Source organism: Hemiscyllium ocellatum, chromosome 12 (assembly GCF_020745735.1).
Source record: "Hemiscyllium ocellatum isolate sHemOce1 chromosome 12, sHemOce1.pat.X.cur, whole genome shotgun sequence".
NCBI lineage: Eukaryota > Metazoa > Chordata > Chondrichthyes > Orectolobiformes > Hemiscylliidae > Hemiscyllium > Hemiscyllium ocellatum.
Window position 1 is genome coordinate 66,245,284 of NC_083412.1, and position 24,930 is coordinate 66,270,213.

The window sequence follows — 24,930 nt, forward strand, 5'->3', positions numbered from 1 at the left end:
TTTTGTTTAGTTACAGATCCTAAACAATCAATTAGGACCCTTGTAAAAGATTCCTCAAATGAAGGTTAGGTACTACAGATGCGGGTTACATTACTGCCTGTGGTTTTCCAATTACCTAACATGGCAAAATTTAACCATAGCCTTGTGCAATCCAAGCCAGTAAAAAAATGTTTTTGTATTTTAGCTTGAGTTTTTCTCGCCCCTAAATGACCCCCTACTGGTAGCTCATGCGCCACATGCAACACCTCCATTCTATAACACACTGGCAATACAACTTGATATACTTCTGCCCATTTCTCAACTGCGCAAATGTGTGATGGTCTCTATTTCCTCATTAAGACATCATTTCTACAATAGTAACATCTAGAGATATATTCGGATTCTTTTTCTGTGTATGCCTTTTGATATAGTTGCTTTAAAGTTTCAGCTTTTTGCTGTAACTCAATTAATTTATCAGAGTTGAATATATCTGCTGTGTCATCTATCTGCTCTTGGCTTGTCTCCATCATTTGATCAAACAGGGTCTCTGCTAATTCCATTTCAACCTTATCTGTACTCTGATCTTGCCTGTTTCAACTGGACCTCGTTACCACACTGTCAGGAAAAATCCCAGGATATATGTCCTGCAATAGTTCAGTTCCCAGAGTTTCCACTGGCGTTTCAACCACAGTAGGCAGCACTCCTACTTGCAAACTAGCTATTAGCAAGGAAAATCGTATTCCCAGAACTAGGAGTTTGTCCAGTATCCCTACCACAACTTCTCCACTCTTCACTGGATATTCTAACCTCACTATACATAATTGAACACTTCTTCTCTCACCATGAATTCTGTTACTAGCACTTTTTCTGGCAATAGCCCTTCTGAGTTACATTTCTCCTCATCGTTCAACAACAGAGATTGAGGGGAACCTGTTTCTCTTAATATTGTAACCTCTTTATCTGCTGCTCCTAACCTTTGTGAGTAAACCATATACCTGTGAAGGTAAAGTTTAAGAAGATCTGGCACTTTCTCCTTAACCAATCTCTGACCAGGTTGTACATTTTGGTGCAGCTTTCTAGCCTCCACTGTGCTTTCTGTTACCACTCCAACAAAATTGACTATCTTACTCTGCTTTCCTACGTCAGGTTTCCGTGTGTTTTTTCATTTCATGTGGTCTACATTTATACAGTTAGAACACCGAAGCTTTTTGACTTCACTTTCCCCTTGAAGGGTTTCCTTTTCATCCTGTGGTAAGTTATCCTTATGATCTTCACCAGGATCTACCTTTTCCTTTCCATGCAAGAATTTCTCTTTTCTTCAATTTCTATCCCTCACAGAAATTGATTTTGGAAGCCAAACTTTGACTTATGGACCAACTCATAATCATCAGCTATTTTAGCTGTTAATCTTACCGTTTTAACACTCTGCTCTTTCACACAAGTTCTCACTACTTCAGGAAGTGAATTTTTGAACTCCTCCAAAATAATCATCAAAGACCATCTTAGGTTTCCTCCATTTATAATTTTTATAGGTAGATAAGGGCATTGAGTTTGAAACGATCAAACAAAGTAATGTAGGTTTGATTCCTGAAACATTGTCTGTAGGCTTCTGGCACAAGCTCATATGCACTAAGATGGCTTTCTTCACCTCCTCATATGCTCCAGATACCTCCTCTGATAGTGATATGATTACCTCACTAGCTCCACCTACAAGTTTTGTTTGGGTCAACAAAACCCACATGGTCACTGGCCACCACATTTGTTTAGCCACTATTTCAAATGAAGTGCCTAAGGTTTCTACATCCTTCTCATCAAATTTAGGCATTGCTTGAATATATTTAAACAGATTCTCACCAGGCCTTTGGCTACAATGGGTTTGTTCATCCTCACTCTCTTCCTCACTAAGTTTACCTTCAGCCTTCATCTCCATCCTTTTAAACTGTCTTTCCTAAGTGCCAATTTCTGAAATTTCCTCTCTTTTCGTTCTGCTAAAGTAATACATTTTCCTCTTCATCTGATCATAATTGAAACGGTTTCATTTCTGTTGCCCTTTCTTTGTCTTTTGCCTCTTACTCAAGTTGCTTCATTTTCAAATAAATTTTTGCCATCTATAAAAATTCTGATGGAGTTTCCAGCAAATTTAAATTCTGAGCTATTGCTGTAATTATCTCTCCTTTCCTCATGAAATAAGGCAGCTCCAAACACAGCTTGTCTGCTAATTCCAACAGCTTGGCCTTAATCACCTTTTGTAAAACCCCCAAAGTCATTTCTTCCACCCCCAGAAAACTCTTGGTGACTGAAAGAACCATTGCTATCCCAAGCAATTGTTTAAACCAACCAAATATAACACCCAGAACAAAGACATTAACACCTACCTCTCTGATTTCGAATCCATTAACCCTATTGCCAAACCGGAACTATAGAACAAATCTTTCAGAATAGGTGAGAACGCTACAGCTCTCCAAGTTAAAATGGAGTCAGCCTGCTCCCCTGATGGCTGAGCTGGAGATCTGGCTACAGGAAATCTTCTTTTCAACTTCAGAAGAGGGATACCAGGGAACTCACCAAGCAGATGCTCAGTTGATGAGAGAACAGCCTCCTCTAGTTTTAAGACCTCTCTCTTCTGGATGAAAACCTTTACAGTTTTAGAAGGAAGTTCTCAAACAGTGAAGGGCATGATGCCTTTACCCAGCTGAGGGATCAGGAGGTAAGGCAATCCAAAGCCTTCTCTCCAAGTTTGGAGGCAGACCTGAGAGGTTCTGAAAATGGACCAGAGAAGTTCACAGACACCCCCAAAGCTAGCAGGAGAGAGAGACCAGGCAAACTTCCAGAAAGACATGCACATGGTCCCCAAGACATGACTCACTAAACGGATGAACTGCAGGGCAGTACAGCAGGAGCTAGACAGCGATCTGTGGATAGTAAACCCTGCAATTAAGAGGCACAACTGGAGTACCAATCCCACCCCAAGATCAGAGTAAGTCAGTAACCCTGAAGCTCAAATCCACAAACTCAAAACTCCTTCTGTTTGGGACAAAATAGAGAAAAAAAATTATCAACTCTGCTTGTCTGTATTATTACTACATAATTGCAATATCTCATGAAAATTAGTAAGTTTTAAAAAGTAGCTCCTGAAAATCAAAATACAGAACTGAGGAATATCTCACCAAAAATCCTTGAGAAAAAAGACTCCTGGCTAGATCCATACTCATTTATTGGTTACACGTAGATGATCCTTTATCAGAAATCATCGGGACCAGCTGTTTTTCGAAATTTGGAATTTTTCGAATTTCAGAATAAGTGACAGTTTGGTGGTAAAAGTTTTTAAAATCTTACTGGAGGAGCAGACTTACTGAATAAAAACAGGCTTAGAGAGAATCCAGGCTGGATAGTGCTGGGCCACGCCCCACCACGTTGTATCTGAGGGACATGCATGTGTCGACTTGTGTTTACTGTTTGCATGGCAAACAATCTTGTTAATGAGAAAAAGAATTCCCCAAAAAATCTTTGTAGTTCAGAGCTTTTCGGATTTTGGAATTTCAGATAAAGGATCATCTACCTGTATATATAAATAACTTGAATGCTGGAATATGGGGCAACAATCCAAAGTTTTTAGATAAATTTCATTTATTCACGTTTCTGAGCTGTCCACAATGGAGGAATTTTTCTGCTGGGAAGATCTGGGAATTCTTGGGGTAGCACAACGTGAAGTCTGCAAGTTGGACAAGTTCTCTGTTCATTCAGCCATGATTCGATGCACTGTATGGAGCAATATCATCATTAGTCATTTTATTTTAGTTAGTGACTTAGTTTGCAATTAATGTTCATTTCTAAAGCATTTATTAAGGCAAAGTTCATGGATTATAATTTAACAATAAAGGGAAGCTTTAACTACCCTAATATTGAACACGTCAAAGCTTTATGTTAAGACCAAAGGGGAGTAATGTTTTGAAGTTGAGTTTAAGGCAATTTTATTGATCAGTATATTATCTCTTTAATAAGATAACAGGCATTACTGGATCTAGTGGACACCACATTAGAGGAGATCCTTGAAATTTGTGATCATTGTTTAGAGTCATAAAACCAAAAAAAAATTGCTTTATATCATCTTCAAGACCACAGGACATCATGTACTTTTCAGCTACTAATGGACTTTGAAAGCACAGTTGTTTTGTAATCCAAGAAACACAGCAACCTATTTCTGTGCAGTAAGCTCCCAAAACAGCATGATTATGCCCAGATAATCTGTTTTATTGAAGTTATTTTGAGGGATTATTATCGGCCAGAACAAGAGATAGAACTTATGTTTCTTTGAAATAATATCATAAAGAAGAACATTTAAACTCAACCAAGCCAGCACTTGACTTAACGTTTCATCTGAAAAGGACCTCTGACAGTGCAGTACTCCTTCAGCACTGTAGTTGATAGTCAGCTTTGATTTTTGGTGATTATGTTTCTGAAGTGGATCTTGAGCACATAATCTTTTGACTACAGAGCAATATAGAATAAAAATACTTGCAGGAGAGCTAACTTCAGTAAATTGAGGGAAGTTCTATGCTGTACAAACTGGAGTTAAAGATCAACAGATAGAAATGTAATGGAATAACGGACAGACTTTTAGGAGGATAATTTAGAAAGAATCTCTACAATGAGCGACAAGTAAGGACACAGAAGCCAGATTTCCCTTGGTGAGGGAGTGAGATGAAGTGGTAAAAGAGAGAAAAGTACAGGTGTCAGCTTGACAATATAAAAATAGAATCTGGCTGTTAAGTACAGAGGAGTGAAAGAGGAATTAGGATAAAGAGACAATGGGACAACCAATTGGCAAATTACATAAAATGAGATTCAAAAAGCCTTCCACAGACATAATAAGAGGCGTGTCTGGGGATTGCAGCCAATTAGGAAGAAACACTGGAAGCAGTGGGAGAGGCAGAAGGCACAGTTTAGCCATAAATGACCACTGCACGGAAGAGGAGATTACCAAACCCACATGAATGAAGACTACTGAGGTACTGGATGAGATAAGGAAAGAAAAGGGCTAGGAAGTTTGGCCATGTAAATAAGTCACCAGTCTAGATAGAATATTTCCTAGACTGCTGTGGGATGTATTAGCCACAATCTTCCAATGATCCTTAGATACAGGCGCAGTGTCAAAGGACTGAAGGAGAATTCAACAAAGAGGAAACAGTACATCTGACAATTACAAGCCAGTTAGTTTAGTGTTGGTGGTGGGAGTTTTTCATAAGCAGTAACTTAGGAGAAATTAATAACAAATTGTATAAACAGGGATAATAAAGGAGAGCCAGCAAGAACGCAAGGGCAACTTGGTTGGCTAATTTCATTAAGTTTTGTGATGAGTGATGGACTTTAGGCTCAACCTACACACTTATTATCTTTTATGTATGAGCCAAGTCCAGCGTGCTCTTTAAAATAAAGCAATAAAGAAAACATTTAATCTTGCACTTTTAGTTTTATTCTAACAATAAGTGGATAAAGTATACAGAGCTCTGGGTCTAAACCTTTCCGTCCCTGACAAACTACTAAGTCAGTCAGTTCACAAAGAGAAAAGACCCCTCTCTGTCCCTGACACAGTCTTTTATACATTACAAAACATCATACCATCACTCAAGTGAAACTGTCTTCTCATTGGCCATTGCTCTGATTCCATTCCCCGCCTCCTCGCATTTCCGGCTGTTTGACCTCACGTGACCTTCCCTTTGTCGGAGACAAAGGACCACCATGTGGCCTCCTTTCGAGCACGACCCGGCAGTCTCGCCCACTTCCGGGGCGCGAAATGGCCGATCACGTGACCTCCGAGCTGAGGACACGCCCCCAAGCCCGACAATCAGGAGACCACGTGACCTCCGAGCCGAGGACACGCCCCCAAGCCCGACAATCAGGGGACCACGTGACCCCCGAGCCGAGGACACGCCCCAAGCCCGACAATCAGGGGACCATGTGACCTCCGAGCCGAGGACACGCCCCCCCAGGCCACACACACACACACACACACACACACACACACACACACACGGTAACGGAGATTGTGGTTGCAGGAAATGCAGTCAATGATTTACAGGTACAGAAAAACCTCAGTTATCCGAACATCAATTATCCGAATTTCAGAATATCCGTACAAGATCTCAAGATCCTGTAAAAACATTATCCAAAAAATCAGTTATCCAAACAAAATACTCCTCGCCCCTCTCATTCGAATAATCGAGGTTGTTCTGTATATGTTTTTTTGTAGATATTTTTATTGAAATTTAACATTTTTGCAAATTTACAAAAATAAACAAAACTCTCAAATACAAACATTGATGTACAATTAAATCATATATACAATAGTCATAATTTAACAAAGAAAAGAGAAAGAAAGAAAACAAAAAGAGAAAAAAAAGAAACAAAAAAAGAAAGAAAAAAAACTCAACTTTCTACTAATCTAACCTATAACTAACCAGAGTGTATACCTAAGTCTCTTACATGCTCGGAATGTATAAACATCAAATATAATAAAACCCGTATTCGCGCAGGATTCCTCTCCCAAGGGGCCCCGGAGCAGCCCGGTCGGAAATCTTCACTAAATAAAAGCCCTTGTTAGGATAGCCGAAATATCTGCATTTATATAATTCAAAAAGGGCTGCCATATTTTATAAAATAATTCAGTCTTTCGGTGCACCATATTTGTAAGTCAAGGGGGATATATTCCATAATTAATCTGTGCCAATTTGAAAGTCCAGGGGGGCCCTCAGCCACCCAGTTCACCAAAATATTTTTCCTTGCACAGAAAGAGAGAATAGAAAATAGTCTCTTCCCATGCATATCCAGAGATGAGAGGTTCGAAAAGCCCAAAAGGAGAGATACAGGGTCCACCCTAATTTCCGTTCCTAAAATTTCTGTCAGGGTATTTGCCACTTTAGTCCAGTATCTGCGGATTTTCTGACAAGTCCACAGTCAATGCGCAAGAGTACCCACCTCTATTTTGCATTTGGGACACATTGGAGATGTTCCTGCCTTAAATTTTGCCAGTCGAGCCGGAGCTATATGGGCCCTATGAAGTATCTTTAGTTGGATAGCCTGAGTTCTGTTACAGATAGCTATTCTTCTAGCATTTTCCCAAATGTCATTCCACATATCCTCAGAGATTTCTAGCCCCAAGTCCTGCTCCCATGTTTTAATCAGGTCATCCATGTCTCCTGAGACTCCATCATGTAGCAAATGGTATATAGTACTAACGGAGGATAGACTCCATCATGTAGCAAATGGTATATAGTACTAACGGAGGATAGCCCCCGCTGGTCGTAAGACATTACGTTCTCTGTCTGATTTATAAAGACTATCTATTAATGTAGGCTTCCTCTGTATATAATCTCGAACTTGGAAGTATCGAAAGAGATCCCCATTAGGTATTCCGAATTTCAGACGCAGCTGCTCAAAGGACATCAGGATCCCATCTTTAAATAGGTCCCCTAAGCATGAGATGCCCCTGGATCTCCAGAGTTTAAAGGTGGCATCTGTAATCCCCGGTTGGAATCCCCATGCGCCTACTATTGGTACATGGGGGGATGTTTTATGTGAGTTACCCTCATTTTGCCGCATTATATTCCAGGCCTTAATTGTGTTTAATATTATGGGATTTTTACAGTGGTCTGTAATGATTTTCCTCTTATCTGAAAATAAAAGGTTAATAAGTGGGTATTTTACTTGGGAGGCTTCGATATCCAGCCAAATTGATTGTGGATCAGATGAAACCCAATCAGCTATGTAACTTAGTAGGGAGCTTAACTGATATTTCCTAAAGTCTGGGAAGTCCAGTCCTCCCCTTGCCTGTGGAAGCTGTAGCTTCTTCAGCTTAATAAGGGGCCGTCTATGGTTCCAAATAAAGGAGCCCAACCAGCCATATAATTTACGTAGGGCTAGCCTTGGCAGCATCAGCGGGAGCATTCTCATAGGATATAAGAGACGGGGCAGAACATTCATTTTAATTAATGCTATTCTCCCTAGCCAGGAAGTCGGAAGGTCTCTCCATCGCTGGAGGTCCTGCCTTATCCTTTCCATTAATTGTACAAAATTAGCCCTATACAGCTGATCAAATACTGGCGTGATAAAAATACCTAAATATAAGAAGCCCTCCAGGGACCAACGGAAGGGAAAAGGGGATCCGTCCATTAAGTGGGGTATCATAGCCAGACCACCCATTGGCATGGCTTCCGATTTTGAAAAATTAATTTTATAGCCTGAGAATGCACTAAATGTATTAATAACTTGAATTAGACGAGGCACTGACATTAAAGGATTACTGAGGAATAAGAGAACGTCATCTGCATAGAGGGTAATTTTGTGTTTACCTGTACCAATCCTCGGGGCCGTTATATTAGGATCAGTCCGGATGGCTTCTGCTAATGGTTCGATTATCAGTGTAAACAACAATGGTGAGAGAGGACATCCTTGACGGCAGCCCCTACCCACACTGAAGCCATCCGATCTTAACCCATTAGTAATAACAGCTGCTTTGGGGTCATTATACAATGTTGAAACCCATTTGGTAAACACCTGTCCAACGCCAAACCTTTCCAATGTGTAAAATAAATATGACCATTCAACCCTATCAAATGCCTTTTCCGCATCCAATGAAATTACTACTCCTGGTATCTTTCCCTGATGACAGGCTTGGATCATATTCAAGACCCTTCTGATATTATTGGATGATCTGCGGCCCTTAATAAATCCCGTCTGGTCCTCCTTTATAATATATGGCAGTACCCTTTCTAGTCTTAGTGCTAACATTTTTGAGAGAATTTTAAAGTCTACATTTAGTAAGGATATTGGTCTGTAAGATGCACAATCTTCTGGGTCTTTTCCTTTTTTGAGGATAAGAGAAATATTTGCTTCTTTCAGCGTGGGCGGGAGACAGACCTGACTATGCGCAAAATTATACATATCCATAAGTGGGTCAACCAATATTCCTGTAAATTCTTTATAGAATTCAGCTTGAAAACCATCCGGGCCCGGTGCTTTTCCGCTCTGAAGTTGCCTAATTGCCTCAAGTATTTCTTGGACTGTTAAAGGGGTATTTAGGGCCGACACCTGTTCTGGAGTCAGGCCCGGGAAGGTCAAATTTTTAAAAAATGACTGCATCCTCCTAATCCTATCTTCACAATCCTGCGATCTATATAGTTCAGAATAAAATTCTTTAAAGGTCGCATTGATCTTTTTATGATCATGAGTCAGGGTACCTGTACTTTCCTTGATGGTCGGAATAGTTTGAGGGGCTTTCTTTTTCTTTGCAAGAAATGCTAAGTATCTACCCGGTTTGTCGCCATATTCATATAATCTTTGTTTCGCAAATAATATTTCCCTTTTAGCCGTTTGAGTAAGCGCGGTGTTTAAAGCTGTCCTAAGAGCTGTAATCCTCTGCAATTTTGTGATAGAAGGTCTATCAGCGTATGCTGTTTCGGCTGCTTTCAGGCGAGCTTCGAGCAGACGCTGTTGCTCTCCCTTCATTTTCCTCTGGGTCGCTGAATAGGAGATGATCAAACCTCGTGCATAAGCTTTGATGGTCTCCCACATCATTGACGGATTGCTAGCCGTACCAGTATTAATTTCTAAAAAAGTTTTAAGTTCTTGGGAGAAGTACTTTAAAAATTTGCTATCTTTTATCAGGAAGGGGTCCATACGCCAATGCCGAGCGGATGTCCCATTGTTCTTTACCTTAGTTTCCATGTATACAGCGGCATGGTCAGAGATTGCTATAGTACCTATTTTACAGGTTGCTATAGAATTTAGAAAAATCGATGGGGCAAAAAACATATCAATTCTTGTGTGACATTTATGTGGATTAGAGTAGAAAGAAAAATCTCTACCCTGTGGATGGAGACATCTCCATACATCTACCAATCCTAATTCTTTATTCAGGTCCGCCAGTTGTCTAGATCTGGGAGATACTCCAGCGGCACTCTTGGGAATCCTGTCTATTTCCGGATTCATAATACAATTAAAGTCTCCCCCTATAATTGTATGACGGGCACCAAAGGCCATCAGTTTTGAAAAAGCTTCCATTATGAATTTAAAGGGGTGTGCCGGGGGGCAGTACACATTTAAGATCCCATATTCCTCTCCATTTATGAGGGCTTTAATCAAAATATATCGTCCAGATTCGTCTTTTATCTGATTTAGAATTTTCAAAGGGAAGTTCTTCCGGACAAGGATAACGACTCCCCTGCTTTTTGAATTAAAAGAGGAAAAAAAGGCCTGATCAAATCTGCCCTGTCGTAATTTTAAGTGTTCTTTATCCGACAGGTGTGTCTCCTGTAGGAGAGCTATATCAACTCTCTCCTTCTTAAGATTTGATAATATTTTCTTCCTTTTAACTGGTGAATTACTCCCCCTGACATTCCAGGTGCACCACTTAACCGACTGTTCAGCCATAATCATCTGGACAGATCCGAGATCCCTCGGGAGGGGAAACCCTATCTAGAACATCCTGAGCATGGAGCATACAAGATTTACAAAAGTAAAGACTCTCTGATACACTCAAAACAACATAACAAATAACTCTTTCTAAGTATAAAAGATATAAAACATTCCGAATTGAAGACTTTCTCCCTTGTTCCCAGGGAGCGTCACTTCCTCTCCCACAGTCCATCTTACCCTCTTCCAACCAGTGCCCCACCCTTGACCCAGGTGTTCCTCAATAAAATGAGGAGAATTCAAATATAATATAAAGCTAGAGTTAACAGTGAACACCCCACCCCCACCCACATCTAAATATATTTGGGAATATTAATACCATATATAACTATAAGATTACAATCTCAACATGTAATACTTAAATATAATACCACAAAATAACAGGGGAAAGAAAAACAACCCCGTTCCTAAAAACAGAAGTAAAATAGAATAAGGTAACCACCTCTCCCCATCAACATTAACCAAACGCCCCAACATATATATATATACATACACACATAGGGGGAAAGATAAGAAAAGATGAAGGGATGTAAACCAAAATAATGGGAAAGGCAGACCAGCGTCCACAATCTCTTACAGTTTATTCAAGAGAGTCCAAGAATTCCTTAGCCTTCTCCGGTGATCCGAAGTTATATATGGATCCTTCGTGGCTAAGGCATAGCGTCGCTGGATAGCGTAAGGAGTACTGAATATTTAAGTCCCTTAAACGCTTCTTCGCCTCATCGAATGCCTTCCTCTTTCGGACCAAAGCTGGTGAGAAGTCCTGGAACAGCATGATCCTGGATCCTTTGTGGGTCATAGCTTGGGGATCTTTTCCTAGATTTCTTGAGGCTTCCAGGAGCATCTGCCTCTCCCTATAGCTCTGCAGCTGGAACAGGACCGGGCGTGGGCACTGGGTTGAGCCGGGCCCACGTACTTTGACCCGGTAGGCCCATTCTACCCTTACCTGGCCTGATCCATTATGCAGATTTAAAAGTTGTGGCAGCCAATGCTCTAAGAATGCTGTCAGCTGACCTTCCTCTTCCTGCTCGGGCAGGCCCAACAACCGAATATTTTTTCTACGACATCGATCTTCGAGGTCATCAATGTGGTTTTCTAGGTTCTGGACTCGATTCTCGAGAAAACGGATGTGGTCGGCTGCCGATTTTATCGCAGTCTCGGAGGCTGCGGCCTTCGACTCCACCTCTCTGACTCGGCACTCCAATTCCTGAATGTCTCTGCCCTGCTTCTGCAGCTCGGCTGATTGAGTCTCGGCAGAGCAGAGAAGCACTTCGATAAAAGCATCAATCTTCGCCTCCCACCTGGCAAACATCTCCTCAAAGCTCATCTTCATTGGTAAATCCCCTGAAGGAGCTGAAGACACCTTTGTTGCAGCTGAAGAGGGAGAGGGTGGGGGAGGGGTCCCTGCTTTCTTAGAGCCGCCTGTTCCCTTCCCTTTACTCATTTTCCAGCTAGTATTAGACTATTTAAATGTACTAATAGGTAACTATTTAAGGTTAACAACTATTATAAATGGTTTAGTGAGTGTGGTGGGGGTGGATAGCCCACTTTGCCCAAGTTTTGGGTAGAGCACTGTGGACTCAGTCTTGCTGGGTCGCCGCCATCTTGGATCCCCGTTCTGTATATGTTTGATGCATAATGAAGATTGAAGAGTAAAGTAATTCATTTTGAGAGAAAATACAGCTAAAATTACACAATTTTAAAAGGGGTACAAGAGCAGAGACTGTGGATACGTATGCACAAATCTTTCAAGCTACAGCTGTTAATAAAATAAAATGCAACTTGGGTTTCATAAACGAAGCTCAGAGCTCAAAAGTCAGAATGCTATATTTAACTTTCTACAAACTGCAGTTTAGCTTCAGAGGGAGTTATGTCCAATTCTAGACACTACATTTCAGGAAGGATGGGGAGTTTTTGAGAAGGTTCAGATGAGATTTAATGGAATGGTTCAAGGTAAAAGGAATTACAATTAAGTGGATAAGCTAGAGAAGCTGGGGTTGTTGTCTTCAGAACAGTGAAGACTAGGAGAAGATTTAATCAGTGTTTTAAATTTTCAAGGGTTTAGACAGAGTAAATAAAGAGAAAACTTTTCCAATAACCGAAAGATCAGAGCTGAGAGGCGATTGCTAAAAGAATCAATACGAGCAGAAAAAGTGCAAAAATTGGTAAAATTTGGAAGGTACTGCCCAATGGGTGATTCAAAAGCTTTCAAACTGGAATTTGATAAAACTGCATTTTAAAAATTATGTCAAAAGTAATCTCTAGACAATTAAACATCAACAAAGCATAAATCTATAAAAGAAAAAAAAATTGCAAGAATATGTGGAAAGAGCAGGGACTGTTCTTCAATATAGCTGGCACAGACTTGATGTACCAAATGGGATCCTTCTGATTTGTACTCTATGACCTCCTTGTTGCAATGTTGTATAATTCAGAGCAAAAAGTACCTATTTCTGCTCCTATTTATGATGTTCTTATTTGTAGTGGTTATCAGTATGACCTCACATCTTTCATTCTGTAAGGCATCGAGCTGGTGTCACATGCAGATGCCAGAGTCCAAAAATGTGATGCTGGAAAAAACACAGCCGGTCAGGCAGCAACCGAGCAGTTATGGGTGCATCAGGTGCAATCAATAAAACTTTGGTGGTAAGCCAGAAATGGTCTAATCTCAAGCTAATATAATACACTTTAGGGCAGACTGGATTTTCAATTCCTTGTACAATAAACTAAGGCTGTTAGTAGATATGAAGATTGCTAGCCAATGTAATTCATCTATATTGTTCTCTGAAATGGTATTTTCCTGTTGAGAGAATGTTACTGTGGTGGATTCTCTTCCTCTCTATTTGCTCTACATAAGGCATAAAATGAAGTTAACAAAGGCAAAATGTGATAATACCTGGGAGTGGAACTTGTGGGCACATGGTAAAACCAGCATGGATTCTACAGCAAGTTCTTCATGACAGATCACACAAGGGTCTTGTTCCTCAGTCTACAAAATACAAGTATTATTGTGAGTTGCAATAATTCTGTAGCATTCAGTATGCCCAGTGAACTAACATATCGTGGTGGTTCAGCAATTAAAGTTAAAACAAAAATCTCAAGTGGACTGATACACAGTTTTTAATTCAGTGGAACTTCTTGGTTGTTGTTATAATAATTATAGATGAGCAGAAGATTTTTTCTTCTCCCATTTCTGATAAATGGCAAGGGCACGAGTGTTTAGAAAAGTGAATGTGCTCAAAAGGATTAGGTACCATATGTTCAAATGAAATATTGAGCATTGAATACAATCCAGTTAGTATTTTGGAACCCTTTCTAAACACATTCCTCTTTGCAATAATAAATATCATTATCCAAACTCAAACAAGACAAATCATTTTTCAAACTTTTGCCTTGTGCACTCTTTTTCAGCCCTGACAAAGGCAACAAAGTTTTATCTAATGTGATTCCCTTAAACGTCATTGGTTATCACTGTGCAATCTTCCTTCAGTTATGTAGCAAATAAAGTTTAGATCATAGACTTCTTCAGGCCACTCATAACTGGACACTTAGCTTACTAGTATTAATGTTGAATTTGTTAATAGCTGCTACTTTAATCTTGTTTCTCCCCAACCAAAAGATAGGTAGAGACCCAGTTAAAGAGAATATATCAATAGTCACCAAATTTTAATATTATTCAGGATGGCATTCAAGTCCAGCTCTCTCTGATTAAGAGATTAATTCTGCACTGGTCAAACGATCTGCTGTATCAATGACTGCTGATGTCTTTAAGTGTCACAATCCTTTCAAGTGATCAAATTCTTCAAGTCATAGTGTTCTTAAAATTCCAAATCAATAAGAATGCATATTGCAGAACTGTGCACTGGGAGCCTGTGGTTTATGTCATTGAATACTTTGAAAGGTAATGAAAAAATCAAAGGCTAGAGATACAGAGTTTGATGGCAAGAACATGGAAGAAGAATTATAATTTAAAAACACACATAAATGATCTGTCTCAAAATTATATATGTATCGCGTTTCAATACATTAATTGCAAATTACCATTGCCCTGGCTCCTTCCCATGAGTTAAGCTGCCTAGATGAACACCAAGCAAATTGATTAGAGGGCTTATTTTGACCACTGTTGCTGCTCTGAAATGCAAAAGAGACCTATATTAATCACTCTGGAAATCATCTCCTTCTTTAAAACAATACCAATTACTTGCACGCAATTTTCTTCTAGAAACATTGTAATTGCTCAAATTTACCTCAGAGAGTTTTGATTCAATCAATTGTGCTACTTTATTGACAATTTCATCATAGGATAATCCTGAAAGGGATCCACCATTGGACAGTCTTACTTCTTTCAAGAAATCAGTTAATGACCCCCTGAAACACAAACAGAAATATTATTTTCATTTTTAATGTGTCTCAGATTTAAAATAATATAAAAATCATTGCCAACAAATATACAGGAAAAGCAATATTGTAGTGAAGAAAATAAACTGCCACTTCTGTGAGCAAATCATTCTAGTTATTAATACTTACCTGGTAAAATGGGGATAGGATGTTGAAAGCCTCTCCATTATTCTCTCAAAGCTGTTCTTACCACGGATTCCTCCCGGTGTTACCATCAGCCCTGCTGGTCCTTTCGCAGTGAGCAGAGATTGCTGGGATGTGATTAGTTCAGATAGTGGGATAGTCCCTCGAACCTAAGGCATAGAAACTGCATTTTAAAAATTATGTCAAAAGTAATCTCTAGACAATTAAACATCAACAAAGCATATATCTATTTTAAAAATACACAACATTCTTCATCTGCTGAAGCTTCAAAAAGCAGATATTTATGCAAAGATCAACTTTGGAATTAGCACTGAGAAACTGAAGGAGTGTGTCCTTAAATGCAGCATGGCTTGGACAACATTCAGGCTTGGGCTGACAAATGGCAAGCAGCATTCGTACCACATTAATGCCAAGCAATCATCGTCTCCACCAAAAACAATTCTGAACATCTTCCTTTGACATTCAATGACATAAGCACCACTGAATGCTGCCACTGTTAATGTCCTAAAGGTCACCATTAACCAGAAAATGAATATGACCAGCTATATAAATATTGCAAGCACAAGGGTAGGTCAAAGGTTAGAAATTCTGCAAGTAACTTACTTCTTGCTCCTTAATGTTTGCCCAATACCTGAAAGGCACAGGTCATGAGTGCGATGGAGTACTTTTCAATTGTTTGAACGAGTGCAGTTCCAACAACATATCAGAAGCTTGACATCATCTAGGACAAAGTGGCTTGCTTGACTGACAAACCATTGTATATCTCCAAAGTACTCTTGCTCAATCACAGAGACCAGGGTAACAGCATGCACCAGCTGCAAGATGTACTACAACAATTCACGATGGCTACTTGGACATAACCTTCCAAATCTGTGATCTTTCATGAAGAAAGACAAGGACAGCAAATGCACCACCATCATCTGAAAGTCCCCATCTAAACTACAAAACCATCCTGACTTGGTTATTACTTCACTATATTCCTGATGAAGGGCTTTTGCCCGAAACATCAATTTCGCTGCACTTTGGATGCTGCCTCAACTGCTGTGCTCTTCCAGCACCACTGATCCAGAATATTACTTCACCATTGCTGGATCAAAATCTGGAACTCTCATAACTGCACTATGGCTATACCTATAAAAATGGACTGCAGCAATTCACGAAAGTAGCTCAGCACTTTTGTCTCAAAAGCAATCAGGGCTAGGAAATACATGTTCTCCTGAAGAATGATGCAAGCAGTTTGAATGAATGGAAAAAGATACTAACAAATTAGTTTTAATTTGTGTCATCCCAACCAAGAACTTTGCAAATACTTGCTAAAAAAGCTGGGGAAAAAGGAGATCATCAGAATGATGGAAGGAATATATGAGATGCAAGCACCAACCAAGTTAAATTACCAGACATCAAGTAACTCAACAAACTGGGAAAGGATTGTCCCACATTTCATATCAGTTCAGTTAGCCCAGGAGATACTGGTCCTTGTCATTAGTCTAATTAAAGTTTTGGTTTTTACCTGTTCATGTACAGCTGCTGAAGTTTCAGCCTGTCTGGGGACATTTGTCAACCTTCCATTCAAAGACTTTGACAGTCCAAATCCTGTCAGCACATCATTTGCTTTCGCTTGCAAATGCTGCTCCAGAAAATGCTTCATCTAAAAATGAAGGGAAACAAATGCAGACTACATTAATTTTTATGAAAACTTTGATCGCAGCTTTACAGAAATAGAAGATGATTACACAGCAAAATGAACCCAAAAAGATAACCGAGTAATCATACAACTGCATCAGGGTGTGGTGGTGGTGGTGGGATTTTAATCTTTGGAAGTACGTTCAGTTTCGTCCCACTCTTCACCAAGTTTATCTGTTCATCAAATTGATTCTACGAACAAAGGAAATGTTCAAATTAGCAAACGAAAATCCCAGATATTACAACATTTAATTTATTTATTGTCACATACATCTGGTTACAAAATATTGTAAAATGTGTTGTATAATGTTGCCACACTCTGACGTCTTCTTAAAACACAGAAATTAACAAAAATGTAAAATATAAAGATTAAAAAAAATGAAGAAATAAAGAAGCCAGCACAGAAAGACTTTTCTCATTATGTCATACACTTGCAATGAAATCACATTCAGAGAAGCATTCCCTTTCTAATTTCAACCTACTTTGCTAAAATAATGTACTTTTATTATGATACTGTTCCAAAGGCATAAAGGGCACTCTGACATAAAGAACATAGGACTTTTGCTCTTGGGTCAGGAGTGTAGAACTGGGACAATTTCTGTCTCTGAAAAAGTGTACTAAGAAAAACTGGTCTAGAAGCGGTGATCCTTGTTTCAGGGAGGCTGGATTCCCTGGGAACTGGAACAGATAAATGAGTGTGGAGGTTGCTGGGTCTGGAGACAGGCTGGATTGAAGTGTTATCTTGGAGTTTTTTCATTGTATTGATGTTTCAAAAAAAAAAGGACACTAAAACACAAAACAATCCTCAAACTCTCATTTCTCATCCATGTAAAATAGGTGCAGCTTCAACAACTCCTTAGAAACTTGAAACCAACCAGCACAAAACAGATTACTTGATAAATATCCCCTCCACCATCAGTGTATAGTATATGCAACACACATTATATGCAAGATACATTGTAACACTGACCAAGATTCCTTCAAAAGCACCTTCCAAACCTGGGACCTCTAACACAGACAATAAGAAAGGCAGCAGGTGCATGGCAACATTGTATCACTGACTGTTCACTATTCTCTCCTGAAGAGATGTAGGTGGACTGATTTGACAAAGAGCTTACTGATTCAAGAAGTCATCTCACATTATCAATGGGAATTAAGAATGGCAAAAAATACTGAAGATTTCAGATTCATCATCATCTCCTAATGAATAAAAAAAAAGTTGATGCTTTTCATTTGTCACAATTGTAGTGAGAACAGACCATCAAGGTTTTAAGTTACAGCGTTTTACTTTGATTCCTGCAAGTTTCCAGGAATAAAAATGTTACACAGTCAAAAAGTGTGGCACTGGAGAAGCACAGCTGGTCGGGCAGCATCTGAGGAGCAGAACAGTCAACATTTTGAGCATAAACTCTTCATTCCTTATGCTCGGAATGTCAACTCTCCTGCTCCTCAGATGCTGTGCTTTTTGAGTGCTGCACTTTTTGACTCTGATCTGCAGTCCTCACTTTCTCCTGCAAAATGGCACATACTAACCTGACAAACTCAGTGTTACAATCCCAGTTGATGGTAGTATAGAATAAATCAGACTTCAGAGTGAAATCTGGCTTGGTAGATCATAAATTTTACTTTTGTAATTTGGTTACTATGGTGGACAGTCATTAAACATATTCACATAAGGCTGTTAAAGTTATTCAAACAAAAGAATATAATTTATTTTACAAAAGAAAATAAAAGCTGTATGTACAAGATAATTTGGAAAGATCTTTCCATACCAAAAAGACAATTCAACACTTTTTCAAGATTATTTAGAAACCCTCTATTCTGGTGAAATGTCACTCAAATCTTAACTCTTTAATTTCTTACTCAATTAATGAGGTGGTTTCATTTTGATAATTTTCTCCATTATTAAGTCTCACTGAGATACACATGCACCAGCTAATTACTGATGTTTTCCAATTTTTAAAAAAAAAACCTATCTAATGTGAACTGCCAAGCAGTTTAAGACTTGTCCCCAACTCTGAAGTTTGTGGCAACTGCCAGGATATAAGTGTCCTTCTGCTGGCATAAGTCTTCTCAACTGAAACCAGATTCTGTCCCCTAGCCATTTGTCTTCTTGTATGTTGAAGTTCAACTTTGCAAATGGTTCATAAATTAACCCCCCAGGATGGGAAGTCTCAGATATGAGGAGAGATTGGATAGACTAGGCTTGTTTGCCCTGGAGCAGAGGAGACTGAGGGATGATCTGATTGAGATATACAAAATTATGAGAGGCATAGACAGCATAGATCGTAAGAATCGTTTCTCCATGGCAGACGTGTCTAAGACCAAAAAACATGAGCTTTAAGTGTGGGAGTAAGTGGTTTACAGGGAATTGGAGGAAAAATATTTTTACCCATAGGATAGTGGAAATGTGGGATGTGATGCCTGAGAGGATGATGGAGACAGTACTCACGCAACATTTAAGCATCTGCACAAGCACTTAAAATGTCGGGGCTTATTGGACTATGGATCAAGTGCAGGTAAACAGGATCAATGTAGTTTGGTGTTTGTTCGTCAACATCGACTTGGTGGGCTGAAGGGCCTTTTCCTATGCTGTACAGCTATGACTTTAGGTAGCTTCCAGGTCATTTAATTTGTGCTTTGTTGGAAATTCTGAGCTCTCTGCTTAAAAATAAATGACTTTCTAACTTTTTAAAAACACAGAACAAAAAGCTGCTTGGAACAAAAGAAACTGTTCACTCAGAACTCAAGGCCTGCAAACATTACCACTGCAGAAGAAACAAAACAGTAACTAAATATTTGGGGCTCAGCTCATTCTGACAGCTCAAGGACTCTAAAAACTTTAAAGTGGAACTGCCTTTCTATTCCTGTCTATCCTGGACACCCCTTCCCCTCTTGGTAAGTTAACTACCAGTGTTTATGCTTTGATGTCAGGTTTTTTTTTGGGGGGTAGCAAGTAATAAAATCTAACTTACTTGCACTCAAAGAAACCTCCTGACTAATTGGCTTCTTCATTTTGACATAAATTTCAATTGAAGTGTGATAAGAACATAAGGATTGGCCACTCAGTTGCTCAGGCCCACCCCACCATTAGATAACATCATGGCTGATTTGCCCAGGCCTCACTTCTCTTTTATACAAGCTCAGCATAGCCCTCAACTTCCTGATATTTCAAAAATTGATTTACTTCCTCTTTATATACTTTTAACAATCTAACTGCATAACTGTCTGGGGTCGAGAATTCAGACACTTACTACTTACTGGGATACTAAAATCCTTTATATCTCAGTTTTAAATGAGTGTCCCCTTATTCTGTAACTAATTCTCCTAGTTTGGGATTCCCTCACTAGTGGAAACATCTTCTTAACTTCAACCCTGTCAAGACCCTCCGAATCTTGTCTATTTCTATAGAATCGCACCTCATTCTTTAAAACTTTAAATTGGTTTAGTTATTTTTGATAAGTCAACCCCTCCATCTCAGGGATCAGCCTAGTGAATCCCTTTTGAACAGTCTCCAATGCAGTATAATCTTTCTTAGTTCTAGGTTCAAAACTATGTGGCATTCCACCTGTGGCCTCAACACCACCCAGTATTGTGTAAGCAAAATTCTGTTTGCCTTTGAATCAATTTTTGCACCTGCATGCTAGCTTTTTGTATTTCATGCGCTAGACCTCCCAGATTTTTCTGTACTCCACATTTTTGGAGTCATTGTTTGATAAAATATATTGTAATCACCTGACAGTGGTTTAAAAACCTCACTCATTTGTAACGCTAACACAAATTTCAAATCACAATCTGGACAAACACAACAGCCATCTTCTGCTTCTAAGCTATGACATTCTTTGAGAATAACCTGATGGTTATACAACCAAAGTGGAATACCTGTGGCCTCTTGCCCTAACATTAGTGTCCTTTCATCTCATCCACTTTACAAAAGTGTTTATGCAACTTTCTACTTACAGAAACTTTCTTCTAACCCAATACTTCTCTGTATTCAGGTGTTGCCGGTACGGTTTCATATTTTTAGTACTGACTACATTCTTTTCAGATTGGCAGCATTTGTACTTTTTCAAATCATGGTCTTGGGAGTTTCATTTATGCAAGTTATAACACTGACTTACCTTTGTATAACACATTTAAACTAGTAACACACATAACAAATAATTCCTAAAGGAACTTGACAACAGCATAATCAGACAAAAACTGACACGGACTGAAGTCAACACTTTATAATAAATAAATGAAAAAACCTTCACCTTTGTAAAATCAATTTTGTTTCTTATATCAGCTACAATTGCTTGCCAACCATCAACTGTCGCAAGTAAGTCAGCAGACTCAGGATTCCTGTTATACAAAGGTATAATGTTTTTGTTAGTTATGAAGAAGCAATGCATCTTGAACTGCTTATGCAAAGTCAAAGTAGGTTCCTCTTGGTGAGATAACGAACTACATTTGCATTTTATATCATTTCGACTTGGAGGGTATTGTCCAGATATCATTTCTGTTCAAGATTCAGCAAATATTGCATGTTCAAAGGTGGAGAAAGCATTAAACTCGGTAACTACAATATGTGCAATAGTAAGAGTAATAGTGGCTAGGCTACAAGAGGCCATAATATGGGATAAATTTAATATTCACTTTAAAACAGCAATTAGTATGAGTACTTCATAGAATCCCAACAGTGTGGAAACAGGCCATTTGGCCCAACAAATCCACACCAACCTTCCAAAGAGTATCCCATCTAGACCCATTCCCCTACCCATTTACTTTACATTTCTCCTAACTAATGCACCTAACCTACATATCCCTGAACACTATGGACAATTTAGCATGGCCAATTCACTTAATCTTTGGATTGGGGAGGAAACCAGAGCACCTGGAAGAAACCCACAGAGACACAGGGAAAATGTGCAAACTCAACACAGTTGCCTGAGGCTAGAATCGAACCTGGGTCCGTCACAGTGTGAGGCAGCAGGGCTAACCACTGAGCCACTGTGCTGCCCCTAAATTTAACAGGCATGTTGTAAATTTGAAACAATTAAGTTTATTGGGAGGGGTATTACCTGCAGTACTATTGGGCTTTTAAAAGAATTTAATAAGATGTAAGATCATCATTAATAAAAACAAGTTACATAGAATAAGTGTTAAGCAATAATGAAAGTCGGTTGAAAGACTGAAAACGTAGAGTATGAATTAATAGACAGTTTCATAGACTGAAGTGACATAATCTGGGGAACTCTCCGATTATCAGTGTTAGAACTAATGTTTCGATTTCTACCTCTTAGTCATACAGCATGGAAACAGACCCTTCGGTTCAACCAGTCCATGCCGCACATAATCTCAAACTAAAATAGTCCCACCTGCCTACTCCTGACCCATATCCCTCCAAACCTTTCCTATTCATTGACCTATCCTAATGTCTTTTAAACATTGAAACTGTACCCACATTCACCACTTCCTCAGAAAGTTCATTCCACACACAAACCACACTATGTGTAAAAATGTGCCCCGTAGTCTTTAAATCCTCCATCTTAGGGGAAAAAAAACTACCATTAACTATCTATACCTCTCATTATTTTATAAATTTCTATCAGCTCGTTTCTCAACCTCCTACAATCCAGTGAAAAAAGTATTCGCCTATCCGGCCTTTCTTTATAATACAAGCTTTTCATACCCGGCCACATCTTGTTAAGTCTCTTCCGAACCTTCTCCATCTTCATAATATCATTCCCATAACTGGCCGACCAGATCTGGACACAGTATTCCAGAAGAGGCCTCACCAATGTCCTGTACAATCTCAACATGACGTCGTGCCAAATGCCTTTTTAATCACTCTGCCAATGTGTGTCGCAAACCTCAAAGAATTATGAACCTGCTCCCCCAAGTCCATCTGTTCTATTACATTATGCAAGGCCCCACCATTAATGATAAAAGCTCTACCATTTGTTGTATTAAAATGCAATACTTCGCGTTTATCCAGATTGAACTCCATCTGCCATTTTTCAGACCATTGATCTTTTTAATCACAATCTCTTTGTAGTCTCAGAAACCCTACTTCAGATGACTGTACCACCAATTTTTGCATCGTCTGCAAACCTACTAACCATGCCTTCTATATTCTCATCCAAATCATTTACCTAAATGACAAACAAAAAAAAAAGAGGACCCAGAACTGATCCCTGTGGAACACTGCTGGTGACAGGCCTCCAGTCGGAAAAACAACCTCCACCACCCCTTTGTTTCCTGCTGTTAAGCCAATTATGCATCCATTTAGCTAGCTCACCCTGAATCCCATGTAACCTAACTTTACTAATTAGTGTGCCATGCAGAACCTTGAAGGCTTTACTAACTGTACAGTAAGATTAACTTTAAAAGATTACTGTAAATAAATTCAAATTCAGGTGGAAAAAATAGGTTGGTAGAGCAGGATTGATATCACATTAAATTCAATTGAAAAAGATGTGAGATAATGTTTACTCGTTAAAAAAAATCTAACACAAATGTACCTCTACCTACTGGACATGGACTGCAGTGGTTTAAACAGGCAGCTCACTGCCACCTTCTCAAAGGCAACTAGAGATGGGCAGTCAGCGATATCCATATCCCATTCGTGAATAACAAAAAAAAGTGTTAAAATTGGAGTAGACAAAGACAAAAGTTTAGAGTTTTGGTACACAAATGTTTGCAAACGAGTAGAAGAATTGATAAAGCTGTAAAAAAACTATATATATGGGTTGTAAAGTTGCTTAAAAAGGACCAAATATATTTTAAAAAGAAATAATGAGATGCATACAGCACAAAAAGTTGAGGTGTATATGGGAAAAAACAAAATATACATCTGATAAAGTTAGGGCTAAAAATATTAAATATATAAGTAGATGAATTAAAAACTAAAAAAAAAGGACTAAAATAGAAAGAATGCAAAAGTTTAATAGATAAAATAAAACTAAAATATAACAATAGCTAAAATGAAGGCTTAAATGAGACTAGATTAATTTACATCTGGTTGACATAGACAAGTTGGACTGAAGGGTCTGTTTCTGTGCTGCCCAACTCTATGACTCTAAACCTTCAGTCATAAATGAGAATGTAGTCTTAGAGGATAAAAGTAAAAATGGCAATGTGAAATAAATGGAGGTTTTATAAATGATAGTAGATGAAAGAACACTGACATTAAAGCAAGACTTAGAAGCAATGGAGATTAACTGTAGAAAAGGAGTTCTCTTTCTAAATTAAACATTACTCAAAGAAGATAAATCACTGGTCCTTATATAGCAGATACTGAATATCTTGTTTTTGTGCGCCCTGCTAGCAGATAAAGACTTTAGTCCCAAACAAGTGTTCTCCAAGGATCAAGCAAAAGTCCCATGATTCATAATAAACAGTAAACTATACGCAGAAGGTAATCATTTAAAAAAAAGGGTATTTCCCCTCGCTTTTTTTTGGTTCTGAGATATATAGCTTGGGGGCTTTTATGTTTATTAAATGAATAAACATAAAACAACTTCTCCAATTGAAAGCTGTCTGCAAGTGAAATATTTAGGGAGAACTCAGCAGTACAAAAGAATTCTCAAAGAAGATAGGACTTTCTGACTGAATACTAACTTTCAGACTAGGTCAGGGAACCAATTGTAAACTTAAAATTTAATATCTGTGATTTTCCTATTCAATCATAGGGCAAAAATTATCTTTGTTAATTTTGGGGTGCTTCATGGAGTTTCCTTCTCTCCATGAGCTCTAACAAGTTATTGCAAGCAATTCCCCACTGCTGACCTCATTATGTATTCATTCACACAGCTATGCTGCCACTATCATGCTGCCTTGCAATCACCAGCAGCAGAGATACTTGTTACTGCCGAGACTTCCACTCCTGGTGCCATATTTCAAGGCCAGGTGTGACTGGGTAAATCGCTGCCAGCCACGAATAGCTCATTAGTATGTAGTGGTTGCAATACAAAAAAAGACAAGATTCTGAAGGCACACAGGTGGCAGACTAAAACCTTCCTTGGAATTAGGAGCTTAAAGCTGTAAATATAATCCACTCTACATTTGTCAGATTATTAATGTAACTTCAGCTATATCAATTCAAGCTATATAGACTATTCGCCCTTGGCACTATACCATGCTTGAACCCTGTCTAAGGGAGCACTATTCATTCCTTAACACCCAGAGTATTGTGATATTTTGTCATTGTTCAAGATGACTGTGGTCCATTTCCCAGATTGTAATGATACAGAACCTCTCACGTTGGCTGTC

The 24,930-nt window shown here is 38.9% G+C and overlaps 1 protein-coding gene across 3 annotated transcripts in view; it reads right to left on the reverse strand.

The window, feature by feature from the left end:
- Positions 1-3,588: 3,588 nt before the first annotated feature.
- The window catches only part of LOC132821096 (E3 ubiquitin-protein ligase DZIP3-like), a 112,448-nt gene continuing 91,106 nt past the window's right edge, over positions 3,589-24,930 (reverse strand). For all 3 annotated transcript variants that reach the window (XM_060833619.1, XM_060833621.1, XM_060833620.1), the window contains 8 exons: positions 20,931-21,018; positions 16,765-16,866; positions 16,502-16,639; positions 14,977-15,140; positions 14,697-14,817; positions 14,491-14,580; positions 13,346-13,438; positions 3,589-3,738 (listed from right to left, as the gene is read on the reverse strand). In XM_060833619.1, the coding sequence (XP_060689602.1) occupies positions 3,607-3,738; positions 13,346-13,438; positions 14,491-14,580; positions 14,697-14,817; positions 14,977-15,140; positions 16,502-16,639; positions 16,765-16,866; positions 20,931-21,018 (928 nt within the window). In that variant the 3' untranslated portion in view covers positions 3,589-3,606. The remainder of the gene's footprint in view (positions 3,739-13,345; positions 13,439-14,490; positions 14,581-14,696; positions 14,818-14,976; positions 15,141-16,501; positions 16,640-16,764; positions 16,867-20,930; positions 21,019-24,930) is intronic.